The following is a 19,370-nucleotide window of genomic DNA, read 5'->3' as shown; positions in this document are numbered from 1 at the left end:
TCCCTTCTGTTGGTTGTTGAACGTCTTCCCCGTGACACATTGACTTCGTAAACAAAAATCCTCTAACAAGGACTAAGCTTGGACTGCATGTCATGCAACACAGCTCAAGGTCTATGGGAGCAGGTGTGGTAACAGACGGGATTAGCGGCTGAAGTGGAACCATTACCTTCCCTGTAAGCATGTTATGCTTAAATAAAAGTCCATAAGAGGTTATGCAGCTAAAGGCTCCCTCCAAATGACAGAGTCCTCAAGGGAATATCAGAAGGAGGGAGAAAAGAACTTTCTCATCTACAGGGACCTTATCCTAGAAAAGCTAAGTTCTCTGAGTGAGGGTTCACTGGTGCAAAAGCAGCAGACTAGAAGGCAACGTTATGAAACTGCTTGACAGTCTAGTGAGTTGGCAACAACCCAAGATATGTTGAGAAGCATGCGGTAAGGTATGCAGAGCATGATGAATGCAGAGTATGCTGTATGCAGAGCATGCTGTATGTAGAGCATGTGTTGTATGCAGAGCATGCTGAATGCTGAGCATGTAGTAAGCAGAGCCTGCTGTAAGGAAAGCAGAGCGTGTGCATGGCGTTTAACATTCCTCAGAAATTCCATGACCAGTGCTAGAGTGCTTTATGCATGCTTGCATGGGGTTTAAAAAATCAACATAATGTTTACCTTACATTCATAACTCATGATTCATATTTTTGCCATGGTTTGAAAATGGAGGTAAGGTATGCTGAACAGCAGAGTCAGAACGAGCTGGAACAACAACAGTGGAAGGTGCAGAAAGTTCCTGTTCCTGTGGTATGAATGGAGCGTGAAGAGACCGAGGTTGCGCAGAACAAGGTAAAGTTCCCGCAAGCAGAGGTGTCTGAGGCGCAGGATCAGGGTGCACGGGTTGAGCTCGGTGCAGCAGCTGAGGAGACTGACTCACAGGTGGAAGAGGTTGTACCTCCACCGAGAGTTGCACCACCGGTGGAGCAGCCAGGGGAGGAGGAGGAAGAGTGGGGTAATCCTCCTGATCCCAAACCGAAGGTTGCCTTAAAGAAGGCTGAGGCTGAACAACACTGGGAACAGCGAACACAGAAAGAGGTTCAACATCGTACGCCTGGCAGATGGTGCTGCGACTGGGTGCAGCGAGTGCAGGCGGGTTGAGCACAGGCTGAACGGGTGCAGGGGAGGTGCAACACTCTCAGCCCGACACTCACACAACAGGTCCGAAAGCTGTGCTTGCATGGACTGTAGTAGAGTCCACAACATCGTACGCCTGGCAGATGGTGCTGCGACTGGGTGCAGCGAGTGCAGGCGGGTTGAGCACAGGCTGAAAGGGTGCAGGTGGAGGTGCAACACTCTCAGCCCGACACTCACGCAACAGGTCCGAAAGCTGTGCTTGCATGGACTGTAGTAGAGTCCACAACATCGTACGCCTGGCAGATGGTGTTGCGACTGGGTGCAGCGAGTGCAGGCGGGTGCAGCACAGGCTGAACGGGTGCAGCCGGTTGGTGCACCACCGGTGCAGGCGGGTGCAGCACAGGCTGAACGGGTGCAGGCGGTTGGTGCACCACCGGTGCAGGAGGAGGAGGAGGTGCAACACTCTCAGCACGACACTCACGCATCAGGTCCGAAAGCTGTGCTTGCATGGACTGTAGTAGAGTCCACAACATCGTACGCCTGGCAGGTGGTACTGCGATCAGGCGGAGCGAGCATAGGGGGGGGGGGGGGAGTGTAGGCGCACTCTCAGCCCGACAAACTGATGACTGAGGAGAGTCAGAGCTAACCCAATGACTGCATCCGGGTTGTTGAACTTTACTTCGTACGTCTGGCATAGGTCTGGACTTTACGTTTAAGAGGTCTTGAGACCTGAGACCAGCGTAACTCTGCCTTTATTTTCTCCTCTAAATCTCTTCTGCAGACGAGCAAAATAAGGGCTCAATCGTCTGCGGGTGGGAGTGACGGTCTCGGTAAGACACGCCCACAACCACCGAGGATACTTCTGTGCGCCGATCAAGGCCTGCCGAACCCTTTTGCCCTTCGACATTGCTTCTCCCCTGGGCTTGGGAGCTTGCAAGAGGTCCCGGACTGGGAGGACGACTGGCGCGCACAAAAGTACCCTCACGCATAACACTGACATACTTTGCACTAATCACTTATCACTTTGATTTCTGTTTGCACTTATTTCACTGAACTCGAAACTTTAAGTGGTTTGTACCTGAAACACGCAATTCTATCCTTCTCAAAAGTTAGTAATTGCGAAAACAGAATTACAATGTAACAGAAAAATCTAATGAAAGAAAATTCAGTGGCTGGAAAGAGACTAAACACTAGATCACTCTAGAAACGTTTAGTTTCTTCCCCTAAAGAGACTAGGGATAAGAGCAAAACGATAACGACGTTACTCGTACGCCTGGCAGGCTTGAGGGAAACGTTTATCCTCTTTCTCCCTCCGTCTCTATCTCTCTCTCTCTCTCTCTCTCTTGACTTAGAACCTGAGAGAAGAGCCCAATCATATATATCGTTAAAACATATTATTGTTAAAGGAAAAAACTGAAATATTTCCCAAAAAGAAAAGTTCCTTATTAGGATCAAAACCATTAAGTTAAGAAAGAATGAACAAAACGCTAGACACGGTTACTCTTACTGCAATGTGAAACCGTGAACATTCTTTCTCTATCGTAACGATAGAGCGCAAGTTGAACGTTCTGAACGTCAACAACTGCCGAGACAAACAAAACGTTAGTTCAACTTTGAAAAAGTACGAGACTATCAAAGAAATTCTTTCAAAGACCTTAAAATAGCATAATATGTTAACAGGTAAAACCGAAATGACGGGCTCACGATAATTAACTTCGGTACCAAGAAAAGACCGCCTACTATTAGGAAGGTCGAATATAAACAAATATAAAAATTAATTTTAATAAGTTTATAATAAAAGGAAGTTAATCGAAGAGGCCTATAAGAGGCGGAGAGATATAAAATAAATCTATAACTTTTGTTAAGCAAAATTAAGAAAGAGAGTCTATACTCTCTTAGACACCAACACTTCCGTCTAAGGGAAGGGTCGGCCATTGAAAGGTGAACGAGAGTTCATACTCTCTTCGTCACCAAAATTAATCAAATTAATTCCAAAAGCTAACTAAGCTAAAATAGAAGTTTCCAGTAAAGCGACAGCCGAAATCAAAGAGAAATACTTCACCAAAGTCGTGAAAATACTCCAAGAACATAAGCGTATCCCAGAACGTCTTGTCAGAAGCACGACAGAGGAATAATTGAGGAGGTGTCAACAAGAAGTACTTGAGTACCTGGCCACAGATGGCGCTGGTAAGAACACCCCCTTCTAGTATTGTGATAGCTGGCGTATCCCTCCATAGAATTCTGTCGGGCAACAGAGTTAACAGCTACATGATTATCGGGTAAGTTTAATATTGAAAATAATCATTTCCAGCTTTTTTACAGAACAGTTAATCCCTCCAAGTTTCATTATTCTATGATTAAAATTGTGGCCAAGAATCTGTTCACAAACAAACACATAAACAGGGGTAAAATATAATCTCTTTCAAACTTCGTTGGTGGTGGTAATAACACATCTAGAATAACATGAAGTATTGTGCCTTGTTCTTGCACAGACCATTTTTGATGGATCTCATGTCAAGAGCATCCTTTTTATAACTATGAATTATCATGCAATTCCTTTGTGAGTTTACAATGAAAAATGACTACAGTAATTGTGCTGTTTGCATACTTCTTAGTTCTTCTATACTCTAGAAGTTTTATTCCAGCTGTGACCAAGTTGTGGAATGATCTTCCTAATCGGGTGGTTGAATCAGTAGAACCTCAAAAGTTCAAAGTTGGAGCAAATGCTTTTTTGTTGACCAGGCGGACATGAGTCTTTTATAGTTTATTTATGATATATTTGTTTTTGATGTTGTTAATAGTTTATATATGACATGTCTGTTTTGACGTTGTTACTTATTTTAGAATGATTTATTGTTAATTTGTTATCTACATTTATTTATTTCCTTATTTCCTTTCCTCACTGGGCTATTTTTCCCTGTTGGAGCCCCTGGGCTTATAGCATCTTGCTTTTCCAACTAGGGTTGTAGCTTGGATAGTAATGATAATAATAATAATAATATCTACATATGCATTACCTTCTTCCATCACGCTATGCTTCCGCTGTATTTTTACAGGATCTCATTACACTTTAAAAAACACTTTTACTTTACATTTTTCATTTCTAACCATTCAAAAATAATTTAGCCTAATACCATTAACACCCAACACTAGACTACAGTACTCAGAAAACTCAAGATATTTGACATTTTTTTAAAGGCCACCCAAAAATCCAAAGTTTGAGGAAAAGAAGAAAGTTATTTGTAATTCTAAGATTAATTACCAGGACGCAAAGAGGGAAAAACACATAAACATATAAAGTACAAGGACCTTGGGAAAATAAATCAAGCACCATAGATGTCTTCATAATGTAAAGAACAATCACTTACCTATTGTAATAGTAAAGCCCCAAAGAAGTTGCCAGGAAAGGAATGATGAGACACAGCGAGAAGTAATGGAATTTGGATTGGTACCCGCTGAGCTCTACTAGATTGAAAGTTGCGACCGAAGCTGCGATCACAATCGCCTGCCCGCTCTCCAGTCCATTGACGCCGGCATATATGTTTATGGCGTTCGTGCAGAAGACCGCCAGCATTGACATGTAGATGTAATATAACGGGCCTAGAAAAAATGAAAATAATGATATATATTTTCATTTTAATAGACATTCTAAATAATGTACTGTACAATAGAAATCATTAAAAGCTTAAGATAGAGATGACTGGCGATATCTAACCGAGGCTCTTTGCGTCAATAGGTGTAGGAGGAGATGATGATGATGAGGATAATTAAAAGTGAAGCATTCAAATATAAGAACTTAACAGCCATATTTACGCCTCCCATTTAACAGTCTAAACTGTACTAGGAATTGTCTAAAAAGTAATCTTCAATTAACCCTAATTAACACTAAGAATGATACTCTTACATGTAATTAACAGGTACATACACATACAAATCACATAGGGTGAAATGGTTTAGTTTTTCTCTTCATCTGCAATTTCTAAATCACAATACTTTGAAATTGAACCCACACATCTTCTGGTGCACAGTAAACATCAAAGGAGGAAAGTGTAAATAAAATATTAATGGTTATCTAAGATTCCAAAACAATGTTGATGAATATAAAATAAACCCTAGCACGTGCAAGCAGGTAAGAATGAACCCTCCAAAATTGAAGTAACTTGCATGATAGAAACCAAAGTTACTGAAGTGTAGATGAATTACCCAATTGGGTTGGGAGTCAGTGAGGAGGCCTTGGGAGGAACCTGTTAGGGGGAGAGGTTCAAGAGGGAGACAGAGAATTAGATGGTGAGATAAGGTGAAGGATGATATGGAGGGAAGAGGTTTGGTGGAAGAAGATACCTTTGATAGAAGGCATTGGAGAGGGCGCACCAGGCAACCGACCCCTTAATGTAGGGATAACAGTGGGGAAGAAGTTGGAACATTAACCCTTTTACCCCCAAAAGGACGTACTGGTACGTTTCACAAAACTCATCCCTTTACCCCCATGGACGTACTGGTACGTCCTTGCAAAAAACTGCTATTTACATTTTTTTTTTTTTTGCATATTTTTGATAACTTTATGAGAAACTTCAGGCATTTTCCAAAAGAATGAGACCAACCTGACCTCTCTATGACAAAAATTAATGCTGTTAGAGCAATTTAAAAATATATATATATATATATTGCAAAATGTGCTTGAAAAAAAAAAGCCTGAGGGTTAAGGGTTGGAAAGTTCCGAATAGAATGGGAGTAAAAGGGTTAACCCTCCAAAATTGAAGTACAGTATCATAACTTACATGGAATTAACATGGTTATTAAAGCATAGATGAATTACCCAACGGGTAAAGATACAGTAACTATTTTCAATACTATCCCTCTTTTTTTTTATTAATATACTCTCAGGTTTCTTCAGCACTCAACAATGCCATATTATGCTGACTAGTATTGCCTTACAGATCTCCTTTGCATTAAAATGCACAATTTTCTACCTTTTTGCTCATCCCTTTCAAGATATTTCTCCCCATCTTTTTTAACCCTTTTACCCCCAGGCTATTTGAAAATTTCCAACCCTTAACCCCCAAGGGGTTATTTTTTTCCCAGCACATTTTGCAGTATATTTTTTTTAAATTGCTCTAACAGCCTTAATTTTAGTCATAGAGAGGTCAGGTTGGTCTCATTCTCTTGGAAAATGCCTGAATTTTCTCAAAAAATTATCAAAAATATGAAAAAAAAAATTTTTATAGCCTTTTTTTGCAAGGACGTACCGGTACGTCCATGGGGGTAAAGGGATGGCTTTTGTGAAACATACCAGTACGTCCTTTGGGGGTAAAAGGGTTAACTAATTTAACACAGAGGAGTAAAATATCTTGGTCAGCAATATTGGAGTCTAAGAAATATGAGGCAGTGACTGTTACAATACTCAATATTATTGCGCATTCCATTCCTTGTTAATCTCCTAAAAATTTAATACTGTACAATAATTCCCTTGGATATATACATCTCACCAAATTGCCGATGCATCATACCAGGTGGGACTTTATAACGTACCACCCACACAGGAGAGGGTGAATTTACAGTATCATTATTATTATTACTAGCCAAGCTACAACCCTAGTTGGAAAAGCAAGATGCTATAAGCCAACAGGGAAAAATAGCCCAGTGAGAAAAGGAAATAAGGAAATAAATAAATGATGAGAATAAATTAAAAATATATCATTCTAAAAACAGTAACAACGTCAAAACAGATATGTCCTAAATAAACTATTAACAACGTCAAAAACAGATATGTCATATATAAACTATAAAAAGACTCATGTCAGCCTGGTCAACATAAAGGGATTTTGACGTAGGAAAAATCTATTTCTGGGCGAAGGACCTGTGCCGCCCAGTGAATAAGCTCCATTTAGCACTTATTCTTAGGTAATTTACTGCTAAATATACCAGAGAAAAAATGTAAAGGAGTGCTAGGTTAACTAGCTCGCTCACCTATTGGTGTCGGTATAAAATTGGGCGTATATTCCAGAGGTCCCACACTATTTAGATTAATCCACGACAGAGAACCCCAATAGAGGAGAGCCGTTCAACCTCACTCGGTACTACTACAATGCATCCGCTCAGAACCCAAAGTTTGGGGACTCCAAGGGAGAGGAGCTGGGAGGGTTCACTGGGCGGCACAGGTCCTTCGCCCAGAAATAGATTTTTCCTACGTCAAAATCCCTTTTCTGGGCTCGAACCTGTGCCGCCCAGTGAATCTATACAAGAGAAAAATGTCACCAAACTTGCAAAATAAAGGAAAAAACATAAGCGTAAGAGAAATACAGGATGCTTTAATCAGAGATGAGTACCAAAAAACAATTATAAGGGTATCTTAAATATGAACATAAATCCAATATGGTAGGTATAATAATGCCGTGAGTGATAATATATACAGATACTCAGGAGCATAAAATTTACAAATATAATAACAGTATTCAGGTGCGAGACCAACGAATACAATAGGGTATAAATGAGGCAGGTAAGAGGGAGAGATAAAGAGTCAAGGCATTAACCTGTGAGTTACTCGTGAGTAACTACGCTCCCTGCGGCTACTGTAGAAAATTTTAGGGCTTCCAAATGTTTAAGGTAGTGTTTCTTGAACACTGACGGTGATTTCCACCCTGTATACCTGGAAAGGTCTGTAAAATTCATGTGGTGAAAGAAGTTCACCGAGGTGGCAACCGCCCTGATATCATGTGCAAGAGGAAAAGAGTCAGGGTTAGCTTGTTTAATAAAATACAAAATTTGTTGCCTGATCCCTTTAATAGTAATGGTACCGCCTTGTTCTCTAACGAATAGAGGCCCCGAGGAGTTAGAGGAGGTCCGGGATAGATAAGACCTAAGAGTAGTGACAGGGCACAGCGACGGATCTTGCGTGAGGGGAACAATTTTCCAGGAGGTCCATCTGTTTTGAGGGTCTTCATTCTTAGCCAAAAAGAATTTGTTAGGAGAAAGAAGGACCTCTCCTGAAGGCAGAAAGTCAATATGACCCGGGTCTCTCGACAAGGCTGCCAATTCAGAAATTCTTGCCCCGGAAGCCAAGCTCACTAGGAAAAGTGTTTTCCTGAGAAGGGGCATGTAATCACAAGAACTGTTAATGGTATCAGAAGCCAATTTGAGTACGTCATTAAGGAACCAGGTCACCGGGGTAGGACGAGTAACCGGTTTCAGTCTGGCACAAGCTTTCGGAATTGAAGCTAACAAAGAGTCGGTTAAGTCTATGTTAAAACCCACTAGGAAGATCTTTTTCAGAGCCGATTTAATAGTGGTGATACTATTGGCTGCCAGACCTGATTCTAATAAAGATCTAAAGAAAGTGACTGTAAGGTTCAAGTTCATACAGTTCACGTCTGAGTCTATTAAAAATTTTGCCAACTTTTTAACTGCAGAGTCATACTGACGGATGGTGGAATCCCGTTTATCCGATTCTAGGAACAAGGTGTTTTGAGGATCAATATTGGCACCATGCATAGCCGCAAACTTCATAAAGTCCATAAAGTTAGGGCGCTCTGAATGTTTGAGAAAGCGTACACAACGCGTGTTTGTACTATCTGAGACAGAACCGGATTGGGTATCGGGTGAGGGTATAATCTCAACTCCCGCAGGAGAGGATACCAGTTGCTCTTGGGCCAGTTGGGTGCGACCAAGGCTACTTGTCCCTTGAAGGATCTCAGTTTGTCTAGAACTTTCAGCAAAAGATTCACCGGGGGAAAGAGATAAATCTTTTCCCAGTTGTCCCAATTCTGTGACATGGCGTCTGTGGCGTAAGCCTGAGGGTCTAGATTGGGAGCCACATATACTCTCAATTTGTGGTTGGATTCCGTGGCGAAGAGGTCCACTTGGAGACCGGGAACCTGAGAGAGAATCCACCGAAATGACTTTAGATCGAGTGACCATTCCGATTCTAGAGGGGAGGTCCGGGACAGGGCGTCTGCCACTACATTCCGGACTCCCGCCAGGTGGACAGCTGAAAGATGCCAACGGTTCGAGGCTGCTAGGGAGAATATGGCTACTAGAACATGGTTCAGAGGCCCTGACTTTGACCCGCCTCTGTTGAGGCAGCGGACCACCACTTCGCTGTCGAGGACCAGACGAAGGTGTTGTTTCTTGGGAAGAGCGAGACGTTTCAGGGTTAGAAGAACTGCCATGGCCTCTAGCACATTGATGTGAAAATGGCGGAACAAGGGAGTCCAAAGACCTTGAACTTTCTTGAGCTGAGAATAGCCGCCCCAACCTGATAAGGATGCGTCTGTGTGAATGATTAATTCCGGAGGCGGAAATCGAAGGGGAACTGACTTTGACAGACTGTTTGCTCTTGTCCAAGGAAGAAGTCTTTCCCGTAGAATGGGAGGAAGGCGGACTTTCCTGTCCCAGAGCTTCCGGTTCGCCCTCGAACGCCAGACACGATTGATATCTTTCAATTTTGCCTTCAGAAGAAGATCCGTCACTGAGGCAAACTGAAGGGACCCCAGAATCTTCTCTTGGAGTCGTCTGGAACTTACTTGGTCTTTGAGAAAGCGTTTGGTGTTCCTTGCAATCTCTAATCTCTTGGGTCTGGGAAGACACAGAGTATGAGATATAAGATCCCATTGCAGGCCGAGCCATTGGAACTTCGATTTTGGAAGAAGACGGGACTTCTTGAAGTTGATCTGGAAGCCTAGAGATTGAAGATAATGGATGACTTTGTGAGTGGCTTTTAGGCAATTTTGGGAGGTGTCTGACCAAATGAGCCAGTCGTCCAGATAGGCTACTACTTGAATCCCTTGATTCCTGAGTTCCTGAACAGCGACTTCTGCTAGCTTTGTGAAGATCCTTGGGGCAATGTTGAGCCCGAAAGGCATCACCTTGAAGGAGTAACTTTTGTCCCCTAAGCGAAAGCCTAGGTACGGACGGAAGTGTCTCGCTATCGGGACGTGATAGTAGGCATCTGTAAGATCGATAGAGGTGGTGACGGCCCCACGGGGAAGTAAGGTCCGCACCTGCGAGACGGTAAGCATTCGAAACTTGTCGCATTGAATGGACAAGTTGAGAAGGGATAGATCTAGAATCACTCTTCTCTTGTCTGAATCCTTCTTCGGGACACTGAACAGCCGACCTTGAAACTTCAGATGTTTCGTTTCTTGTATGGCGTTCTTTTGTAAAAGATCCTGGACAAATTCGACCAGGTCCGGAGTGGAATGTTGATGAAATTTGTTCGGAGGAGGAGGTCCTTGAATCCAACTCCACCCTAGTCCCTTGGAGATGATACTGAACGCCCAGGGACTGAACCTCCATTTGTTGCGGAAGGCATAGAGCCTCCCCCCTACCTGCTGCACCTCAGTATTGGTTTGAGGAGTTGCCTCCACGTCCGCCTCGGAAGTTCTTTCCTCTGCGAAAGGCTCTTCCCCTGCCTTTGTTCTGGTTAGAGCCACGGTGGTAGCCTCTACCTCTACCATAACTCTGGGAAGAGCTATGAGCCTCGTAGGACTGGTTAAAGGCAGGGGAAGTGGCGGAGGCACCAGAAAGCTGGCTCTTAGGTAGCAGAACGGTGACATAGTCATCCGAAGGAGCCCGAGAGGTGGAAGGCTGTGCAGGGACAACAGAAGATGGAGGAAGAGGCAGCCGGAAGTTGGATGAGGCACTCTGTTGTTGCCTGAACTGGATGGAGGTATATGGTCTAAGCTTCTTCCTACCCCGGGCTTGATAATTTGCGGGGTCATACTTGCGTTTAGGGGTCAAACCCCAACGGGCTTTAAGGCTCTGATTAACCCTAGTGGCCTCCGCCAAGACTTCCTCTACGAGATCCTCGGGGAAGAGATTTGAACCCCAACAGGAGGACCGGATGAGTTTATTAGGTTCATGCCTAATCGTCGCCTCAGCTAGAACATGCTTGCGACATCTGCGTTTAGCAGTAGCGAAGTCATACAAGTCATAATATAAAGACTGTAACGTAGCCTTGTTGAGAGACTTAAAAATACTCTCCGTATCGTAAGTCAAGGCTATCGACTCCGTGGATGTGGCCAGGTTTAGAGTACGGCCCACACGTAGGCGGGAATCATATTCCTGTTTAATGAGGGATTCCGGGAGACGGGGAAGCTTCTCACTAAACAAGACTGAGGCACAGTCTGCTGCAAGCTTGCCGGAGGTAAAGGTGGTATGGACGTTGTCCCAACACTCAATACCTGAGGGAAGAAGGAGGGAGATTGGATCCACCTCTCGGATGGGAGGCAAGGGCTTCTCCTCCAGAGCATATTGAAAGGCAAGCTCTGCCACCTTATTGACGCATGGAGTCAAGGTGTTCTTGTCCATTAAGAACATCGTAAAGGAGCTTTTATAAGGCGTCAGCATGGTGTTAGTGCAGCCGATGTCATTCAAAAATCTGGCCCAAACAGATTGGGCTTGCTCCTTCGGGAAGATGACCGTCTCTTTGGGGACCTTGTCTAATCGGACTAAAGCTTCCTCGGTAAGTCTGGCATAACCATGAAATGGAAATGCCAGACCCGGAGGAAAGAATTCAAAGTCCTCTAGAGGACGAGTGCCAAGGCCCTCCAGAGTCAACATTCCGTCTGAGAACGGGGAATGAAGAGCCATCCGCCAGGGGTTGTTCTTGGCAAACGGCGGGAGCTTAGAGGTATCCGGTATGAGAGAGCTTTGGACTCTCTCCGGAGCTCCTTGCTCTAAAGCCCCAATTCTCTGACCGAAGTTAGAGAACATCGTGTCCATCCTCGACTGCATCTCCGAAACCAACTTTGTCTGCATCTCCGACACGATGCGAAGCATAGCTGATTCGGAAAGGCCCGAGCTAGCAGCAGGAGGGGCGGAAGGAACTCCCGGGTCGTGAGACTTAGAGGAGGAACCAGAGGTCTTTGAAGACGGGTTCGTACCATGTTTAGAGCCATGAGAAGTCTTGTGAGGCTTGCGAGCTTTGGGTAAGGTCCTTGAAGTAGACTTATCCTTAGGGGGAACCGGGTATGAACGTTGAGACGAATCACGGTCCCCAGAAAATCCAAGAAAGGAAGAGCGATCAGAAGAAGAAGAAAGAGCGGGGCTGAGGATAGGAATCTCAGCGCCGGACACACCTGCCTCACTTACCACCCTACCTGTATCCGGCTCGTCTAGCAACATTGGTTCGACGTCCAGGTTCATGGAGGCAACATTGTCCTCCAGACCTCCGGGGGCGTCCGATGGATCTTGCTCTGGGTCGATGAGACCCGTTATAGTGGCATCAATGTGGGCAATGATGGGAGCTGCCACATGCCTAGCCACAGCAGCTGAAGACTTGGCGTTGGGGTAAACCATGGTGCAGTAGTCCTCAGATAGGACGTACGGCCGCTTAGACTTCACATTCCGGGCAAACCCACCAACCCACACCTTCAGTGTGGCCCGAGCCGCAGACTTTTGCTCCGGGGATGCCTGAAATAATAGTGGGAATTATAAAAGGGAGACTCCCAATGGTCCTTCAAGACCATAGATATCTTACTAATAGTAAATAAAATAAGAAGGCAATATAGCCAACGGGACTCACCGAGTCAGATCCAAGGGTAGTGATGAGGTCGAAGCAAATCACACAGTTATCCGGGTGCCATACCACCACGTCTTCCAGTTGAACCCCACAAGGGGCGTGAAATCGGCAGACGGAGTGGCCACAAGGCTGGTGCAGAACAGCTGCACAGGCCGGCGTCAGACAATGCACCATCTGTAAAAAGAATAGTATATGAGAAACTGTAATTCTCTTAAGTAGGGGCGGGTCTGGAGGACCCGGGCCTAACATAGGTCTAACACAAGATTAGAGCTTAACTGTACTATTCTTTAAGTAGGGGCGGGTCCGGAGGACCCGGGCCTAACATAGGTCTAACACAAGAATAGAGCTTAACTGTACTATTCTTTTAAGTAGGGGCGGGTCCGGAGGACCCGGGCCTAACATAGGTCTAACACAAGATTAGAGCTTAACTGTACTATTCTTTAAGTAGGGGCGGGTCCGGCGGACCCGGGCCTAACATAGGTCTAACACAAGATTAGAGCTTAACTGTTATTATTTATTATTATTATTATTATTATTATTATTATTATTATTTTTTTTTTTTTTTTTTTTTTTTTTAATTAGGGGCGGGTCCGGAGGACCCGGGCCTAACATAGGTCTAACGCAAGGTTAGAGCTTAACTGTAATATTCTTACATAGGGGCGGGACCAGAGGTCCCGGGCCTAAACATAAGTCTAACTTGAAACTAAAGTATAGCCATCCATTCCGGTCAAGCCGGGAGCATAAAAAAGGATGCAATAACAAGGAATTAAGACACATAGTGTCTGATTTCCCGGGGTGGGGTAGACCCCGGGCCGGGAAATAAAGGTATATTCAATACCAATTCCTTTAGGGACTCCGGGGTAGTGATCTGTCATATATAATCATCATAGGAAATGTTATAAAATAATAGGGGGGCGGAACTGTAACTAAGAACTGCCAATCGAACCCGGAGGGTTTCGTATAACATAAGCCAGAATGAAAAGTGAATATAAAATAGGGTGCACCGGGATCCAACTCTGTTGACCGGTGGCCAACCAGACTAGACAGAGACGAAACCGCCGGGCCACCCGGAGGACAAAGTCCATAAACACTTAACTACCCCCTCTAAAAGGAGGGAAGGCAACGGTCCCTTAGTGGAGGGGGGAGAAGCCTAGCCTCCCACCTAGCTAGAGGGGGAGCGTGGGGGAGGATCACGTGATACGAGGCAGCAGGGCTACCAACTGACGATCCCCAACCAGACAGATCAAACGGAGTAATGGCACAAATATTCATTATAATAATAATAATAGCGTTAAATATATGAATAAACACAGAAAATTTTTGGGCAAGGCATGCAGCATAAATAATTAAATCACAAAAGACACACCTGATGGCTAAAAATAACATTGCCGCCTTAGCACGGTCGGCAGCCATAGCGATACGTAAATGATATCGGCCCAAAAATTGAACCACGAGGATTCTAAACGCTAAATAATGAATATTCACAATAACAAATAATATTTGATAACAAAAATAATACACATAGTAACACCGCAAGTGAAAATTAAAAGCTCTCAAAAACAGGAGTACCAACTGTAGTGAAATCAAGCAAGATCGGTATGAACGAAGAGAATAAACTCCTATAATATAAATATTAAACGATCTAGGTTGCTCAAAACACAGTAAAACCCAGCTTGGTACTTAACTTAGACGGTGTCTCCTGGGAAACCGACGAAGAAGCCATAATTCACTAGAAATTATCCAAAATTCGAGAGCACCAGAAAAATGCGGGTTACTTTACTCGTCGTGCTAAAAGGAGTGAGTTCTGAGCGGATGCATTGTAGTAGTACCGAGTGAGGTTGAACGGCTCTCCTCTATTGGGGTTCTCTGTCGTGGATTAATCTAAATAGTGTGGGACCTCTGGAATATACGCCCAATTTTATACAGACACCAATAGGTGAGCGAGCTAGTTAACCTAGCACTCCTTTACATTTTTTCTCTGGTATATTTAGCAGTAAATTACCTAAGAATAAGTGCTAAATGGAGCTTATTCACTGGGCGGCACAGGTTCGAGCCCAGAAAAAACATTTGCTCCAACTTTTAACTTTTGAAGTTCTACTGATTCAACTACCCGATTAGGAAGATCATTCCACAACTTGGTAACAGCTGGAATAAAACCAAGAATACTGTGTAGTATTGAGCCTCATGATGGAGAAGGCCTGGCTATTAGAATTAACTGCCTGCCTAGTATTATGAACAGGATAGAATTGTCCAGGGAGATCTGAATGTAAAGGATGGTCAGAGTTAAGAAAAATCTTATGCAACATGCATAATGAACTAATTGAACGACAGTAGATCATGAATGCTTTCCTACTCAAGATTGATTGTCCTTATGCCAAAAGTATAACTCAATCCTAAAACATATTCTCATACCAATATCAACAGATGTTTATCTTTGTGATTTACCTGTAAGGATGACAATGCTTGAGTTCTTTAGCAACTTCAGTTTTGATAAGTTCTGTGGCTTGGTAGATCTGCCTGTTGGCAGCTAAGCCAGAGTACAGAGCAATTTTTACAGCCATGCAGAAAGCTGACCAGAAAACCAAATACAGTACAGTACCCTATATAAAATACTGGACAATCAGATAGAACCATACTATGAACTGATTAACCCTTTTACCCCCAGGCTATTTGGAAATTTCCAACCCTTAACCCCAAGGGGTTATTTTTTTTTCAAGAACATTTTGCAGTATATTTCTTTTAAATTGCTCTAACAGCCTTAATTTTCGTCATATAGAGGTCAGGTTGGTCTCATTCTCTTGGAAAATGCCTGAAGTTTCTCAAAAAATTATCAAAAATATGCAAAAAAAAAATTTAAATAGCAGTTTTTTGCAAGGACGTACCGGTACGTCCATGGGGGTAAAGGGATGAGTTTTGTGAAACGTACCAGTACGTCCTTTGGGGGTAAAAGGGTTAGAAGTGAAAGGAAGAGATCAACAGAACTAAAGATAAAAAAATATAATATACCCATTTGTAACATCTACTGTGTGCAATGAACCCTCTGCGATACAGACCAAAGACACTCGTGTACACGGTGCACTTCATAAGAACGTTATAAGCACTTCTAAAGGCTATTTGCAATGTCCCCTTAGCCCCAAATAAACTCCTTCATTTATTATAACTTTCATATTTTTCCAATTTCTTCAACTAGGCCCAGTGTAAACTTGGGTCAAACACACTACAAGTCTCTTAACCCTTTTACCCCCAAAGGACGTACTGGTACGTTTCACAAAAGCCATCCCTTTACCCCCATGGACGTACCGGTATGTCCTCGCAAAAAAATGCTATAATTTTTTTTTTTTTTTTTTTTTTTTTTTCATATTTTTGATAATTTTTTGAGAAAATTCAGGCATTTTCCAAGAGAATGAGACCAACCTGACCTCTCTATGACAAAAATTAAGGCTGTTAGAGCAATTTAAAAAAAAATATACTGCAAAATGTGCTGGGAAAAAAATAACCCCCTGGGGATTAAGGGTTGGAAATTTCCAAATAGCCTGGGGGTTTAAGGGTTATAGGCACTTTTATAGGCTATTTGCAATGTCCCCTTAGCCCCAAATAAACTTCATTTATCATAACTTTCCTATTTTTCCAATTTCTTCAACTAGGCCCAGTGTAAACTTAGGTCAAACACGCTACAAGTCTCTTAATCATTGACAGTGTACAAGGTTACCACACCCCTTGAAAAGAAGCATAGTACAGTGGTAACGTGTTTGCCTCGTATTCGCGTGGCAAGAGATCGATCCCCGCCCAGGGCCGTGAGTTTAAGCTGTTTACTGGGGAGGCTACTGCTGTGGTAGGGCACCACAGTGGGGGGTTGGGCTTGCCCGGCTGATGTTCTGGTGAGCATCTATTCTGATGGAACTGGAACTGAAACCAGACACCTTTAACCTTTAACAAACAAACCTGAAGACCATTATGAATATAAATATTAAAACCCTTGAGGATTATCATGCACACAAATGATCAAAACAGAAATAAATTCCTTTCTTTTCCTCCTTGCATAGTAAAATGTGGAAACATATGTCTCTTTTTATTGTTTATTTATGAAAGATCTATTTTAATGTTGCTACTGTTCTTAGAATATGTTATTCTAATTGTTCATTACTCCTCTTGTAGTTTATTTCCTTATTTTCTCTCCTCACTAGGGTATTTTTTCCTGTTGGAGCCCTTGGACTTATAGCATCCTGCTTTTCCAACAAGGTTGTACATACATACAAACATTTACCAAGGCACTTCCCCCAATTTTTGGGGGTAGCCGACATCAACAAATGAAACAAAAACAAAAAAGGGGACCTCTACTCTCTACGTTCCTCCCAGCCTGACAAGGGACTCAACCGAGTTCAGCTGGTACTGCTAGGGTGCCACAGCCTACCCTCCCCCGTTATCCACCACAGATGAAGCTTCATAATGGTGAATCCCCTACTGCTGCTACCTCCGCGGAAAAGGTTGTACAGTGAACCCTCGCTACTTCGCGGTTCGACCATCGCGGATTCACCACTTCGCGGATTTTTTCCATAACCCATATATATACAGTAATATATATATATATATATATATATATATATATATATATATATATATATATATATATATATATATGTATGCATGTATTTATGTATATATGTAGGTATGTATATGTGTATACATATAAATATATATATATATATATATATATATACTGTATATATATATATATATATATATATATATATATATATATATATATATATATATATATATATATATATATATATATATATATATATATATATATATATATATCTAAAGTAGGAAGATGTGATGTAGTTCTAAGGGAAAAGTATGGGAAATATGTCTGGGTAATAAGCAAAGCTCTACCTCCAGTTTGTTTCTACATTATGATCAGAGATAAATGTAAACAAAACATTGGTTGCCATTTTTTATCGTGCTTTTTAGCATGTTTAGGAAATGCATGATATAAAATCACCTTTAATATTTGTGCCTGTTTTAGTTTAGGGTACTGTAGTACATGCAATAAGTGTTCTGTACATTAAAGGGTAGTTTGTTAACAGTACTACGTACAAGGGAAGGTTTTAAAAGTCTGAATATACATGTTGAATAAATAGGTAAATATGGTGTCACTACTTCGCGGATTTTCACCTATCGCGGCCGCGACTGGAACCTATCTACCGCGATAAACGAGGGTTCACTGTAGCTTGACTCATAATAATAAATATTTTCCTGGAAACCTTCAATGTTAATCTACATTGGACCACTGACATACAAAAAGGAGCAGTGTCCTTTAATCGTCTTAAAAGTATATTAGTTGATTATTTGGAATTACTCTATGAATGTGATAACGTCCCTGACTGGTGAACGCCAGACTGTGGTTCGAGTCTCGCTCAAACTCGTTAGGTTCTTTGGTCGCTGCAACCTCACCATTCTTATGAGCTAAGGATGGTGGCCTTTGGGGAGCCTATAGGCCTATCTGCTGAGTCATCAGCAGCCATTGCCTGGCCTTCCATGGTCCTACCTTGGGTGGAGAGGGGGCTTGGGCACTGATCATAGGTATATATGGTCAGTCTCTAGGGCATTCTCCTACTCGATAGGGCAATGTCACTGTCCCTTGCCTCTGACATTCATAAGCACCCTTTAAACCTTTACGTACAGTGTACTTCTAATCACAAAACAGAATTGTAGTTTAAAATTCCCAAAAAGTAACATTTTGAGTCTCCTATAGGGCTTGGCAGAATCATACGTCTTCAAGCGATAACTAAGAATAGAAGCAAGCTAAAGTTGAGGGAACTTGATAACTAACTGGGGAGAGAACATAGGGAATGGATAAAAAATAGGAAAAGTTAAAACAATAAAGAGAAAGTTGAGTGTGCAAAGGAATCTAAGAATATGATATGACAGGGAATTTCTTCAACAAGAAGACTTCGATATTTTCAATGTTTCTCCTAAGAAACTTTAATATGTTTCATCTAAAGTATTAGTTAATATTCAAAACTTAGCATTCAAAGGTTGCTCATGACTGGCAGAGGCAAGGGACAGTACAATGTCCTAGGAACTGACCATACATACATATGATCAGTACCCAATACCCCTCTCTTTTAAGGTAGGACCAAAGAGGACCAGGCAATGGCTGCAGATTACTCAGCAGGTAGACCTATTCAACACCACAAATCTCTCATCTTTAGTTTACAAGGATGGTGAGGTTGCAGACACTTCAAGAAACCATCAAACTTCAGCAGGGCTCAAACTCCTGCTAAACATTGCCAGGCAGGGAAGCTTCCAATAGGCTACCGCACCTCATTACATCATTATTACTATTATTATCATTATTACTAGCCAAGCTACGACCCTAGTTGGAAAAGCAAGATGCTATAAGCCCAAGGGCTCCAACAGGGAAAAATAGCCCTGTGAGGAAAGGAAATAAATAAGTGATAAGAACTAATTAACAATAAATCATTCTACAAACAGTAACAACATCAAAACAGATATGTCATAAATAAACTATAAAAAGACTTATGTCAGCCTGTTCAACATAAAAGCATTTGCTGCAACTTCGAACTTTTGAAGTTCTATTGTTTCAACTAAAATAAGTAGGTAGAATTAAATAAGAGGTTTGGCTATATAATGAGGTTAATTAAAGGTTAAATATGTTTCAATGGAAGTAAAAAAATGCAGTCTATTAATAACAATGAATTTC

At 42.3% G+C, this 19,370-nt stretch overlaps 1 protein-coding gene across 3 annotated transcripts in view; it reads right to left on the bottom strand.

The window, feature by feature from the left end:
• Positions 1 to 19,370, bottom strand: part of Alg7 (Alg7 dolichyl-phosphate N-acetylglucosaminephosphotransferase) — an 81,535-nt gene that overhangs the window by 6,623 nt on the left and 55,542 nt on the right. For all 3 annotated transcript variants that reach the window (XM_068356156.1, XM_068356158.1, XM_068356157.1), the window contains one exon: positions 4,491 to 4,722. In XM_068356156.1, the coding sequence (XP_068212257.1) occupies positions 4,491 to 4,722 (232 nt within the window). The remainder of the gene's footprint in view (positions 1 to 4,490; positions 4,723 to 19,370) is intronic.

This window comes from Palaemon carinicauda, chromosome 32, assembly GCF_036898095.1.
Source record: "Palaemon carinicauda isolate YSFRI2023 chromosome 32, ASM3689809v2, whole genome shotgun sequence".
Taxonomy (NCBI): Eukaryota; Metazoa; Arthropoda; class Malacostraca; order Decapoda; family Palaemonidae; genus Palaemon; species Palaemon carinicauda.
The sequence above is the reverse complement of the archived record's forward strand: the minus strand, read 5'-3'. Positions and strand labels throughout refer to the sequence as shown.